This window comes from Bos indicus, chromosome 16 (assembly GCF_029378745.1).
Source record: "Bos indicus isolate NIAB-ARS_2022 breed Sahiwal x Tharparkar chromosome 16, NIAB-ARS_B.indTharparkar_mat_pri_1.0, whole genome shotgun sequence".
Lineage (NCBI taxonomy): Eukaryota > Metazoa > Chordata > Mammalia > Artiodactyla > Bovidae > Bos > Bos indicus.
The window spans coordinates 74038851-74053577 of record NC_091775.1 but is presented as its reverse complement, the minus strand read 5'-3'; the positions used below and the strand labels follow the sequence as shown (position 1 = coordinate 74053577).

At 38.2% G+C, this 14727-nt stretch overlaps 1 protein-coding gene across 4 annotated transcripts in view; it reads left to right on the top strand.

Moving 5' to 3' along the window:
• The window catches only part of SYT14 (synaptotagmin 14), a 211261-nt gene that overhangs the window by 120588 nt on the left and 75946 nt on the right, over window positions 1–14727 (top strand). For all 4 annotated transcript variants that reach the window (XM_070768657.1, XM_070768656.1, XM_070768655.1 and 1 more), the window contains one exon: window positions 11497–11768. In XM_070768657.1, coding sequence (XP_070624758.1) covers window positions 11497–11768 — 272 coding nt within the window. The remainder of the gene's footprint in view (window positions 1–11496; window positions 11769–14727) is intronic.

The window sequence follows — 14727 nt, the reverse complement described above, 5'->3', positions numbered from 1 at the left end:
CAATAAACAGCCTTGACATACGCCTTTCCTGATATGGAACCAGTAGGCTGTTCCATGTCCAGTTCTAAATATTGTTTCTTGACCTGTGTACAGATTTCTCAGGAGGCAGGTCAGGTGGCCTAGCAGTATTCCCATCTCTAAGAATTTTCCACAGTTTATTGTGATCCACACAGTCAGAGGCTTTGGCATAGTCAATAAAGCAGAAGTAGATGTTTTTCTGAAACTCTCTCGCTTTTTCAGTGATGCAGTGGATGTTGGCGATTTGATCTCTGGTTCCTCTGCCTTTTCTAAATCCAGCTTGAGCATTTGATTTTATCTACTGCTGTTATATCATAGTCATCATTTGAGCATAACAGCAGTTTTATTTCTTTCTTTCCAACCCCTTTCTTTTTCTCAGCTTATTCCATTGGCTAGGACCTCCGGCACATTGTTGTCTTTCCTTTTTTAAAAAATTTATTTTTAATTGAATGATAATTGCTTTACAGTATTATGTTGGTTTCTGCCATACATCCACATGAATCAGCCATAGGTATTCATATGTCCCCTCCGTCTTGAACCTCCCTTCCCCTCCCATCCCATCCCACCCTTCTAGGTCGTCACAGAGCACCAGTGGAGCGCCCAGAGCCACACAGCAAGTTCCCACTGGCAGTCCATTTACATACGGTAGTGTGTATGTTTCCACGCTACTCTCTCCGTTCGTCCCAGCCCCTCCTTCCCTGCCGTGTCCATAAGTCTGTTCTCTGGGTCTGTGTCTCCACTGTTGCCCTGCAAATAGGTTCATCGGTACCATAGTTTTAGATTCATATATATGTGTTAATAAACAATATTTGGTTTTCTCCTTCTGACTTATTTCATTGTGTGTAATAGGCTCTCAGTTCATCTACCTCATTAGAACTGACTCAGATGCCTTCCTTTTTATGGCTGAGTAGCATCTGGTCCTATCACTTCATGGGAAGTAGATGGGGAAACAGTGGAAACAGTGTCAGACTTTATTTTTGGGGACTCCAAAATCACTGCAGATGGTGATTGCAGCCATGAAATTAAAAGACACTTGCTCCTTGGAAGGAAAGTTATGACCAACCCAGATAGCGTATTCAAAAGCAGAGACATTACTTTGCCAACAAAGGTCCGTCTAGTCAAGGCTATGGTTTTTCCAGTGGTCATGTATGGATGTGAAAGTTGGACTGTGAAGAAAGCTGAGCGCTGAAGAATTGATGCTTTTGAACTGTGGTGTTGGAGAAAACTCTTGAGAGTCCCTTGGACTGCAAGGAGATCCAACCAGTCCATTCTGAAGGAGATCAGCCCTGGGTGTTCTTTGGAGGGACTGATGCTAAAGCTAAAACTCCAATACTTGGGCCACCTCATGCGAAGAGTTGACTCATTGGAAAAGACTCTGATGCTGGGAAGGATTGGGGGCAGGAGGAGAAGGGGATGACAGAGGATGAGATGGCTGGATGGCATCACCGACTAAATGGACATGAGTTTGGGTGAACTCCAGGAGTTGGTGATGGACAGGGAGGCCTGGCGTGCTACAATTCATGGGGTCACAAAGAGTTGGACACGACTGAGCAACTGAACTGAACTGAATATTCCATTATATATATGTACTACAGCTTCTTTATCCATTCATCTGTTTATACACGTCTAGGTTGCTTCCACTGTATTTCTATTTCTATTGTAAATAGTACTGCAGTGAACACTGGGGTATATTTGTCTTTTTCAATTATGATTTTCTCAGGGTTTACACCCAGTAGTGGGATTGTTGGGTTATATAGTAGCTTTATTCCCGGCTTTTTTGGGAGCCTCCGTCCTGTCCTCCATAGTGCTGTGTCCGTTTACATTCCCACCAGCAGTGCAGGATGGTTCCCTTTTCTCCACACCCTCTCAGGCATTTATTGTTTGTAGATTTTTTTTTTGTCACTTTATTTATTTTTTAATTGAAGGATAATTGCTTTACCGAATTTTGTTGTGTTCTGTCAAACATCTACAAGATGATGGCCATTCTGACCGATGTGAGGTGATTATTTCACTGAAGTTTTGATTTGCATTTCTCTGATAATGAGCAATATTGAGCATCTTTTCATGTGTTTATTAGCCATATGTATGCCTTTTTTGGTGAACTGTCTGCTTGAACATCTGCCTACTTTTTTCAAAATTATTTAATTTATTTTAATTGGAGGATAATTATAATACTGTGATGGTTTTTGATATGCGTTAACCTGAATTGGCCTGCCTATCTTTTGATTGGGTTGTTTGTTTTTCTGATATTGAGCTACACGAGCTGCTTGCATATTTTGGAGGTTAGTCCTTTGTCCCTTGTTTCATTTGCTATTATTTTCTCCCATTCTGAGCGTTGTCTTTTCACCTTTCTGGTACATTGTTGAATAGAACTGATGATAATAGGCATCTTTGTCTCATTCTTGATCTCAGAGGTAAAGTTTTCAACATTTTACCAGTAAATTTGATGTTTAAAGAATCTGCCTGTAGTGCAGGAGCCATGGGTTCGCTCCCTGGGTTGGGAAGATCCCCTGGGGAAAGGCATGCCAACCCATTCCAGTATTCTTGCCTGGAGAATCCCATGGACAGAGGAGCCTGGCAGGCTGCAGTCCATAGGGTCACAAAGAGTCAGACATGACTGAAGTGACTTCACACACATGCATGCACAGAGGACTTTCAAAGATACCTTTTGTGAGTTAAAGGAAATTGCCTTCTATTCCTCATTTGCACAGAAATCTTTTATCAAAATTGGATAATTAATTATATGAATTTTTTAAATCTATTATAATTATCACATTACTTTTAACCTTTATTCTTTCAATGCAATGACTTTGATAGATTCATTTTCTAATGTTAAATCCATCCTGCATTTGTAGCAAAACTTTATAGTCCTTTTTTCCACCTTAAACCATTTAAGGGTAAATGGGTTGCTTCTTCACCCTCAAATATGTTAGTGTATATTTTTTACAAGCAAGAATATTCTCTTGCATAGCCTTAATGTAACCATCAAAATTAAGGCACTAATATTGATATTTTGACATATTATCACCATTTAATTCTCAGAACCTACTCAAGGTCAACATTTGTGCAAATAATGTTATTATAGCAAAAGGATCAAATTCAAAATCTTGTCTTGCATTTAGTTACCTTTTCTTGCTCGTCTCCTTTAGTCTAGAATAGTGCTTCAGTCATTCCCCTTTTGACTGTTACACTTTTTGTTGGATATCCGAGTCTGTCTGATATTCCTCATGATGAGATTCAGGTTACGCACCTCTAGCTGGAAGTGGTGCCGTATTCCTCTCATTGCATCTTAGCGGCTGATGCACAATTTTGATTTATTCCATTACTCAGAAGGTTCCCTTTGATCTCATCATTAAGGAGGTGTCTACTAGGCTTCTTCACTAAATTACTCTTGATAATTAAGTCCTTCATGAGAATGCATCTCTAACTATAAAAATGACCTATGTTCTCAAAGTTCTTCCAGTTTATTTTTGTTTGTTTATGTCTAGATGGACTCATGGTTTCCTCTTTTCCTCTGTGTCTTATGATCCATTATTGTGATTATTTATTTATTTAGAAGCTCAAATTGTTAGTGAGATTTGGTCAGTGTGACCCCCTTGAAGCTGGCTTCTTTGTCCTTTTGACATGACCTTATCATTCTTTGAGTGTGTTCTTACTCTCAACACAAGAAGCTTGTCTAGGCTTGGCTTATATTTTCCTTTCCTCAGCCCTGGAATTAGCCATTTCTTCATGGAGTCCTGATTCCTTTAGTGAAGAACTGATTGAGAAGCCAGGATTGGAGCACTTAGGTATGCTTGTTGCTGTCAAAGGGTTTTTCTTAAGCTGTGGACAGAGCCAGGATACTCAAGAATGTGTGTGTGTGTGTACACGTTATATGCATATTTACACTCTATTTCTGCCTACTACTAAACACCTGAGCTCACACTGATACTTTTCATGTTAATCCAGCATCACAGGGTTTGTTCCAGTTTTTTCCCTGGTTCTCCCCCAGCTCTGGCCCTTTCCCTCATTGTGGACACACTCCTCACTCTGGGCTCTGTTGCCCGGGCTAGGCTTCCTTTCCATGGGGAACCCACGTACCCTGTTGAGGCTCTGGCTCCCTGTGCTGTGCTCACCCAACACACCCAGCTTCACCCAGACTGGACTCCGTCATGCTGCATGGCACTGCCCCGTGTGCGGATGCCCCCTCTGCCCTCCTTGGGCTCTGACACATGGCTCTGGCCCGTGCAGCTTCTGGTGCCACCAGCAGGGCAGACCGCTGCCTCCCTCTGCCCACTGAATAGCTTCGGGACTGACAAGTTTCCAAAAAGGGGAGAACAGAGGGAAAGCTCGCTGTCTTTTTAATGTGTCAAGGATTTGAAATGAAGTCCTCTTTTTTATTCTTGAGATTAATAATTTATGCCATCTCTTTTTCTTCTTGACTAGTCTCTTCTAGCATCTTATCAATTTTATTAGTGTTCTCAATGGATTTTATTTTGATTTGCTGCTGCTGCTGCTAAGTCGCTTCAGTTGTGTCCAACTCCGTGCGGCCCCATAGGCAGCAGCCCACCAGGCTCCCCGGTCCCTGGGATTCTCCAGGCAAGAACCTGGAGTGGGTTGCCATTGCCTTCTCCAATGCATGCATGCATACTAAGTCGCTTCAGTCGTGTCCGACTTCTGTGCGACACCACGGACAGCAGCCCAACAGGCTCCTCTGTCCATGGGATTCTCTAGGCAAGAATACTGGTGTGGATTGCCATTTCCTTCTCCTTTGGTTTGCTAATGCTTTTCTATTGTATGTATTGTTTTGTATGCATGTTTTCTATTTTTGATTTCTGCTCCTTTCATTCTTCCTACTTCCTTTGAATTTCATTTGTTTGTTTGTAAAACGTCTTGAAATGGGTACTCAGATTATGATTTTCAACCTTCCTCTCTCCCCTGCCCTCCCCAGTATATGCACTTAGGCCTGTAACTGTCCTTCTTAGCCACATTCCGCAAGTATTTATATGGATTATTTTTATCCTCATTATATCCTCAATGTATTTTCTAATTTCTGTTGTGATTTCTCCTCTAATCCATGGGCAGTTTAGAAGTTTATCTAAATTTCTAGCTGTTTTATCTAGATTTCTATACATTTTATTATATTTTTGTTTCTGATTTTTAATTTAATTCCACTGTGGTTTGAAAACATCCCCTTTACACCCCCAGTTTTGTGAAATGTGTTGAGCCTTAAGTTATCACCCAGTATATGGTAAATTTTAGCAGATTTCCACAGGCATCTGAAAAGAGGTATGAATTCTACAAATGTTGAATATTCACCTCTTTTTAGAGCTGCAGTTGCCAAACTTTGAAAACCAGTGTCTTAAAACATAGTGTTGAGACCTACAGGTCATATTCCAGATACGCATGCATCCTGTTTTTTTCTTAAAGTAGGAAGATACTTTGTCTTGTTTTCTAGGTGCTGTGCAATATGCAAATGGAAAATTAAAATGCTTAAAATATATTCATGCATGAACCCTTTTATATCATTTCCATAAAACAGAGTATGAAATTGGGTTGTAAAATGAGGAATAAAGTAAGAGTATGGCATTATCATTCTGGTATTTGATAGCCCCACAAAAAATTTCTTTCTAAGGCTGGATGTTTATAGTGTAATCTAACAACTCTGACATAAATTGTGCTATTTTATAAAACAATTGTCTTAAAATTTTTCCAACATCAATTCAATTTAAGCCAAGTTCTTACACTATGTAGATAGTGAAAAGCAGTTAACAGCTAGAGGAAGAAAGATACTATTGCAGAGAGTTAAAGAAGAAATCCTCATAGCTGTATCTTTTCAATGAAATTTAAATTCCAGATACATTTGGCCTTCTTCACTTTGAAAAGTAAAATGCAAGAGTAAAATGAAAAAGAGAAAAGTGTGGTAATTATATTCAAAGCTTTGAGGATTTATACAATAATATATAATTATATAAACTTACATAATTTATAAATCCCAATGTTTATATATATATATATGTATTCCAAAATATTTTATATATTCCACTTCACAGCTTTAAAGTTGTTTCTCTCAAATCCAGAAACAATATTGAAATCAACCCATAGAGCCTACTTAGCATCTTTGCTAATTTGCTAAGTCGCTTCAGTTGTGTCCGACTCTGTGCGACCCCATAGACGGCAGCCCACCAGGCTCCCCCGTCCCTGGGATTCTCCAGGCAAGAACACTGGAGTGGGTTGCCATTTCCTTCTCCAATGCAGGAAAGTGAAAAGTGAAAATGAAGTCGCTCAGTCGTGTCCGACTCTTAGCAACCCCATGGACTGCAGCCTACCAGGCTCCTCCGTCCATGGGATTTTCCAGGCAAGAGTGCTGGAGTGGCGTGCCATTGCCTTCTCCGACTTAGAATCTTTATATATCAGTAAACTTCTTTGGGATAACTTATGCCTTAGTCTTTGGACCACAGTGACACTAACTCTAAATAAGATTCAGATGACTGGAGGTCAGCTGTGTAAGTACCACAGTTGGTGGCAGCTAGACAGGGACTTGATAAGTGAAAGAGTAAGCCAAAGGAAGTGAGGTATAATGCAATTACCAGACGGAAACTGTATGTGCTGGTCGCATCAAAAGGAAGTTCAGAAAAGGAATATTAAAAGTGGAAATGGACCCACATAAAGAGAAGATTTTTTTTTCTAATAAAAATGGAGACTGAAATCAATTGCTAGACTGATGGATAAGAAAAGCAAGGATCCTTTATATTCCTCCTTCCTGGCACCTTTAGGCATCCACTTTTTTGTTTTGTTTAATGTGTGCATGTTTTTGTACTCCCAAAGTGTATAAGTTTTTGGAAGGAAAACACTGAGTCATTTTTTTACTTTTCCTAATTTTATGGAGATTTAATTAACATATAACTTTGTGTTATTCCAAGATGTACAACATAATGGTTTGATAATATGTAAGTATTGCAAAGTGATTATCACAATGGGCTTAGTTAACATCATTTTACATAGTTGTACATTTATTCTCCTGATAAGAACTTTTATCTATTTTTATTCTACTCTCAGCAAATTTTAAATATACAGTGCAGATTATTAAGTATAGTCAACACTGTGAACTGCGTCCCGGGACTTATTTATCTTGTGACTGGAAGTTTGTGCCTTTTTCCACCTTCCTCCCTTTCTCCTACCCCCAACCCTGCCATGTTTTGCCTACCACCAACCTGTTCTCCATACCCATGAATTCATTATTTTTAAGATTCTATGTATACGTGACATCATACAGTATTTATCTTTTTCTTTTACTTACTTCACTTAACATTATTGGCCTCAAGGTCCGTCCCTGTTGTCACAAATGGCAACTTTTCTTTTATGGCTGAATATAGTCCATTGTCTGTCTAAACCACATTATCTCTATCCATTCATTCATGATGGACACTTCAGTTGTTTCCATGTCTTGGCTATTACAAATAATACTTTAGTGAATATGGAAATGCAGGTATCTTTTCAGTATAGTGATTTCATGTCCTCCAGAGAAGTGCAGAGAAGTACAATTGCTGGATCATATATGAGTTCAATTTTCACTTTTTTGAGGAATCTCCGTATTGTTTTCCATAGTGGTTTCAGCAGTTCACACTCCCACCAGTGGTGTGCAAGGATTCCCCCTTCTCCACATCCTACCCCGCACTAGTTATCTCTCGGCTTTTTGATAATCGCCGTTCTGCCAGGTGTGAGTTGATATTTCATGGCGAATAACTTGCATTTCTCTGATGATTAGTGATTTGAAAACTTTTTCATGTTTCTGTTGGTCATTTGCATGTCTTCTTTGGAAAACAACTTGTTTCCAAAGATGTTTTTTAGTTTCTCAACCCATTTTTCAGTCAGATTGTTAGGTGTTTCACTGAGTTGTGAGTTCTTCATGTATTTTGGATATTAACACCTCACCAGATACGTGATTTGTAAATATTTTCCACCATTCTGTAGGTTGACTTTTAATTTTGTTGATTGTTTGCAGTGAAGAAGCTATTTAGTTTTATGTAACCCTACTTGCTTATTTTTGCTTTTATTGCCTTTACTTTTGGTGTCAGATGTAAAACATTGTGAAGACCAATGTCAGGGAGCTTACACACTATGTTTTCTTGTATGAGTTCATGGTTTCAGTTCTTTTTTCAAGTATTTCATCCATTCCAAGTTGATTTATGTGTATGATGCAAGACACTAGTTCAGTATCATTCTTTTGCATATGGCTGTCCAGTTTTCCCATCACCATGTATTAAAGAGACTATCTTCTCCTTATTGTATTTTCTTGGCTCCTTTGTCATAAATTAATTGACCATACATATGTAGGTTTACTCGTGGGCTCTCTGTTACGTTGGACAATGTGTCTGCTTTTGTGCTAGTAACATTCTGTTTTGATTAATGTAGATTTGTATTATACTTTCAAATCGGGAAGTTTGATACTTCCCACTTTTTCCTTCTTTTTCAAGATCTCTTTGGCTATTTGAAATCTTCTGTGTTTCCATACAAATTTTAGGGTTGTTTTTTCTATTTCTGTGGGAAAAAAATGCCATTGGAATATTGATAGCTATTGCGTTGAATCTGTAGATTGCTTTGGATAGTGTGAATATTTTCACAATATTCTTCCAGTCCATAAACACAGAATATCTTTCCATTTATTAGTGTGTTTTTCAGTTCCTTTCATCAGTGTCTTATAGTTTTTAGTGTAAAGGTGTTTCACCTCTTTGGTTAAATTTATTCCTTGGTGCATGCTTGTGCATGCTGTTTCTCAGTCGTGCCTCACTCTTTGCGACCTCATGGATGGTATCCCACCGGGCGCCTCTGTCCATGCAAATTCCTAGGCAAGAATACTGGAGTGGGTTGCCATTTCCTTCTCCAGGGGATCTTCCCAACCCAGGGGTTAAATGTGTGTCTCACATGTCTCCTGCATTGGCAGGTGGATCCTTTACATGCAATTGGAATTGGAATTTTTCCCTTATTTTTATGATAATTCATGTGAGTTGATAAAAACACAACTGATTTTTACATTGATTTTGTATCCAGCAGCTTTACTGATTATGTTTATTAGTTCTAAAAGGTTTTTTTTGTGGACTCTTTATGGTTTTTTATATATAATATGTCATTGCCAATACAGATAGTTTTACTTTTTCCTTTCCAATTTGGATGTCTTTCTTTTCTTGCCTAATTTCTATGGCTAGGACTTGAAGTACCATGCTGAATAAAAGTAATGAGAGTCAGAATCCTTGTCTTGTTCCCGGTCCTTTTTTTTAATTCATTGAGTGGCATCTACTCTTTTCCATACAGATATGAGCAGTGAGATGTATCCTATCCCTAGCTTCAATTTGAAGGCTTCTGGTTAAGCCAGTTATGGTAATCACATCCTCCCTACCACAGGTGGGTTTAGAAATAGACATGTGACCTAGTTCTGTCCAGTGAGACCTATGGGATAGTATGCTATTAATAAAAGACGTCTGGGAAAGATCATCTCTCTTTTTAAAAAAATTAAGATAAAGGAAAAAATGGTAGGCTGATTCTTAGAATTACTATGTTGGGAATTTTTTAATTGACTTCATGTTATGGTAAATATTTAGGTATTACAATTTAATTTATAATTCAGTGACTGGTTAAATAGACATTTTTAAAGGGAGAGAAGATGTCAGTTTAAAAACTACCAGAGAATATATTTAGAAACAAAAGAAAATTCAGATATCAAGTTTGGGGGGATTTTGTTTTGGAGATGGGGGGTGGGTGGGGGTTGGCCGTGCCATGCAGCATGTGGGATCTTAGTTCCTTGACCAGGGATTGATCCCATGCCCCCTGCAACGGAAGCTTGGAGTCTTAACCACTGGACTGCCAAGGAAGTCGTTGTTTTTGTGGGGTTTTTTTTTGTTTGTTGGTTGGTTTTTTCCAAATAGGGATTTATTTGTCTCAGACATCAAGAAGTTTTGGAGGTAGCTACTTAGTGATTCTTCAGATACTTCTTCATCATCCTTAGTTTTCATTCTCACGCTTGTTACTTCATGGTTATGAGCGCTACGCCTCTAAAGCAGGAGAAAGGGGAAAAGCCACTGGGCCAAAGGGACATGCAAGTTAAGTCTGCTGCTTTGTCAGGAAAACAGTAGCTTTCCTGGAAGCCCCATGCTGAAATCTGATTTATTGTGTCTTCTTGGCTACTACTTCCAATCTATCTCCTCAAATTTAGTTTCAACTTAAGTCATTAATTTTTCTATGTTGTATTTATTTCCTAACCCTGGTATGTTAGACTCACTAGGTGACACATTTAATTTCTTTTTCCAAAATTAGGACTTCTGATCAAATATGTAAATCTGTGCTAAGTTCATGCAGATCAGTATTTTTCAATTGAACCAGACATCATGGTAATTTTTAAATGAGTTTTATAGTGCTTACGTAAAGTTTTTCTGTCTTAGCAAGAAGCTTTTCTATCTTAGCAATTACAGAAGACCTGTTGAACATTTCTCCGTTATAAGAAATACAAATGACCTATTTTCCAGAGTTCCTTTCGAGAAAGCAGAGTGACAGTCCATCAAAGGAAAAACTGAGCTATGTTTAAGTTTTATATCTGATATTATGTCCAAGAATTATTTGCACAGATTTAGCTATCCCTGAGTTGTATGGTGAACTCTTATTTCCTAACATACCCGCCTGTCCCCGCCTCTGTCCTGTTCACAGACCTGCTTATTCTGTTATTTAGGTAAATCATTGAAGTAAAAGTTAAAAATTTAAGAGAGAGAGAAAATGTGGAGTTGGAGATGCCTACTATAGACAAGGTAGAGTGGACTTTAGGAGTCCTGATGCAGGATGTGGTGGAGCAGGGAGTGACCTCTTCATAAGGGAGGCAGGGTGGAATGCAGACTTCAGACTTCGCTGGTGGGTGGCGGGCTACAGTCCATGGGGTTGCAGAGTCAGACATAACTGAGCGCCTAAGCACAGCACACGGGGAATTAGGCCTCGATTCACAGTGCACTTCATTTCAGGATTCTGGGTCTCGGCTAGACAGGAAAACCTAGTTTCCAATGCTGCTGAGGTGAATGCTAGTTTAAGTTCATCTCAGTAATTGAAGAAAATAAATGAGGTTTATATTTGTTTTACCTACCTATTGTGACTAGAGAGGTCATGGATCACGAGGGAATAGTTGAAGTTTGTATGCTTTAGGATTGTTTTGAAAGATGGACCTATATAAATCATTGATTTCACTAGTATTTATCGCTGTCCCATTTTCATAATATGAAACAGGGTGTCTTGGTACATAACTTATTTTTCCTGATCTTACTATGCAGGAGAGGATTGAGAAACCAGATTATTTGATTTCTGCATCTGAACCAGGGAAGAAGAAAACTCATTAGTAAATCTAGTAATTACCTTGCCACAACATTTTAATCCAGTTTTTTTTAAGTTATTTACAATTATTGTGGACTATACTGCATGTTGAGGCTAATTGGAAACAGTGACCAGATTCTTAATCATTATCAGGAAACTGCATTCAGAGAATGAGAAGAACACCCCCACTGGATGAATTGCAGCCACCACCATATCAGGATGACAGTGGTTCTCCCCACCTCTCATGCACACCCTCAGAAATTGGGGACAGTAAATGTGAATTTTCCCACTGCAGCAACAGTCCAAGATGCTCATATAACAAGTGTCCGAGTGAAGGAAGCACAGGTCATGAAATAGAAAGTTTTCATAATAAAGGATATGAAGAAGATGTTCCAAGTGACAGCACTGCAGTCCTGAGCCCTGAAGTAAGTAAAAGCACATAGAATATTTAAAATTAATGTTATTTGGAAGATAATAATCCTGTGCTTCTCCTCCTGGTCAGAAGGTGTTATCACTGTCGTGTCCTTTGTGGCTTATGGTTTCTGTTTTTATCCAGCAGACCTTTCAGGGCTGTCCCAACCATCCTTCAACTCCCCCTCAAAAAAAGGATGGGTTGATAAAACTGAGAGCAATATACAAGATGCTGAAAAGTATCTTCCCCAACATTTCAACTTCTGTTGGGGTTTAAAAAAATTTTTGTTTAGCATTTTACATAAAATATTCTGGAATTACCCATTTCTTTTATGTTAAGGTTCCTATTTATGTTTGTGTTTATTTTTTAAATTACTGAATTTAGATATTTTTACTATTGGGAGGTTTCCCTTTAATGTTTTACAAACCGTACAGAATATTGTTTGCAGTTTCACTCTCTGGAATGTGGAAGGGATAAGTGATGCTCAGCTTTACCATGAAGTTTGAATTCATGGCATCATGCATTCAGAGTGATTGGCTGGTTGTGCTTTAAGAGTTCCTCTTTGTGGAGCAGAAAATGTGAAAACGGCAATAAAAATAGGTGTGTTATACTTTTGAAGTCTTCCCATGTTCTAAAAAGGATTTGTTTTGATCTTCCTATGATGATGGAAACTGTAAAGGTAATCTAGAGGTTTTCATAAGGCAGTATTTACGTTCTTCTAGATTGCAAGTCTTTACAAGTTTTGCCTCATACAACATTTCATGATACTGCAGGCTGTCAGTGTTCTTACTAGGTGAATTTTTATCTATTGCCAAAATAAGATAATGAAAGTAGAGCTCTGAATACAATTTCCTTAAATTTTTTCTTACATAAAAATTTCTAAGGACACTTTTTATCTGTTATTACTTTTCTACTATTTCTAATATTATTATATAGTATCTAAAATTCTATATTGGTATTATAAGTTTAATATAGCAGTATTTCATGATTTTCCACAAAGAATATTTCTCCATGTTCTATACCTGAGCAAATTTGAGATAACTGTTTTATAGACTTGGAAACTATATAGCTAGCCAAGAAGTTAACAATGAAACCTGGATTGTGGAACTAACAACAGTAATAGCTATCACCAATTGTCCTAGGAATTTTGCTGTAATTTTTACACAGTCAGCTCATTTAATTCTAACAACATCACCTTCAGGAAGTTGTTATTTCCATTTTAGAAAAGAAAACATTAAAACTCAGAGAATTAAGCAGTTTGCCCAAGTATAAGCAGATCTTGAATGTAATTCAAACCCAGGTATACCTGACTGTAAAAACAGTGCTCTAAAAAGCTTTGCTACATTGCCCCTCTTCACCTGAATCATAGTGTGGGAAATTACTTTGAAGCATTGGTTCCCTCCAAGTACACCACCAGGCAAGCAATCTCAGAGGACTCAAAACAGACTGAATTAAGATGCTCAGATTACCCTGGTGTGTGTATGTGTGAGTGCATATGTGTGTGTGTGTGTGTGTGTGTGTGTGTGTGTTAAGCTATTTCAGATATAAAGCAAGAAGTAAGAGGAGCAAGATAAGGTAGGAGAACACTCTTAGGATAGGATACCAGTAAGTACAGGAGGCAGGACCACGCTGTGTGGATCCCAGTGGACATACTGTCCTTATGTCCAGTCTTACACTATTTCTGCTCTAGTAGCGTTCCCTAATTATGGCCTGGTAACAGGGACAGAAGCTGAGATTTGAACAAGGGTTCCCAGGGCCATACTGGTTTTATGGGGGACATGCAGGGGAAGGCATCCTCCTGGCCACCATAGAAACTTGCAGTTAGTCTACTAGATACAGATTTTATCTGCATTTCTTACATAGAACACATGGGTGGCAGAGCTGTCAGCCCAGAGGTGACTTGATCATAGCTTAGGCTTTCTGTCCCTTTCTATAGCTAATAGTCATTTGTTCTGTCCTATTTTCTGTTCATTCTGTCTTGAGCATATCTTGCAAGTGATTAACTTAGTTATTATCCACATTTACCACATCTTCTGAATTCTGCTTGTGTCTCTCAAGTTACTTCCTTACCTGTTATCTATAGTTAACAGAGCCTGTGAGTTTTGCCCGTATTTCAGAAGCTTGCTCTCTGTGTTAATACTTCTTATAAGGAGTCTCCCCTATCCTGCTTGTATTTGTGTCTTCTACAGCAAAACTGAATATATTCAAACTACAGCAAATGCATGTCACCTGAATACTTCAATGCTGATAGCCTATGTTAGTATGAAACTGATTCTTGTGTCTTTTGGAGTTTATTTTGCCTACCACCATTCCTTTAATAAATATTATTTACCAACTAGAAAATTCTTACCTTCCTGTTGGTTTAGTCCAGGCTCCAGCTCTCTTAGAGCCTATCTATCTCCATACACAGTTGAACTGGGAGAGGACCAAGGAGGAATCACAGGCTTGCCAGGCAAGGAGTTCATTAACTGTGTTGATAACCTGTTGCTAAAGATTGTTTACAACTTTGGCTCAGAACCTTGAAAAGAGGAGTTGTTTTCTAATTACCTATTTGTAGACTACAAATAGTAGCTTTTATCTCTAAAGGGCCTACCCTTTTAACCCCCAGTTTCATGAGAGCTCTCAGAATGCCCAGGAAAAAAAAAATAGGAAGGCACCAAGAGAAACAAAATTCAGAAATAGCCTTCTGGGACCTTATAAAAATATTTATTACCTTGACAATCTTAGCTGTCATGACACTGTTTTATAAAATATTTAATTGAAAAATAAATTAATATAATTAATCATCTATAATTATGAAGTGGCATGTATTAAAACATCTTGCTCTAAACTATCAGTGTAACAGAGTATGAATATTTTTATACTGATCTAATCATATTGCATAAAAAAATGAGTTCCCCTGTGAGAGTTTGTTCTTGCTCCTAAAGAATTCTTCACTTGTCATCTTTTCTTCCATTCATGATAGCAGTTGA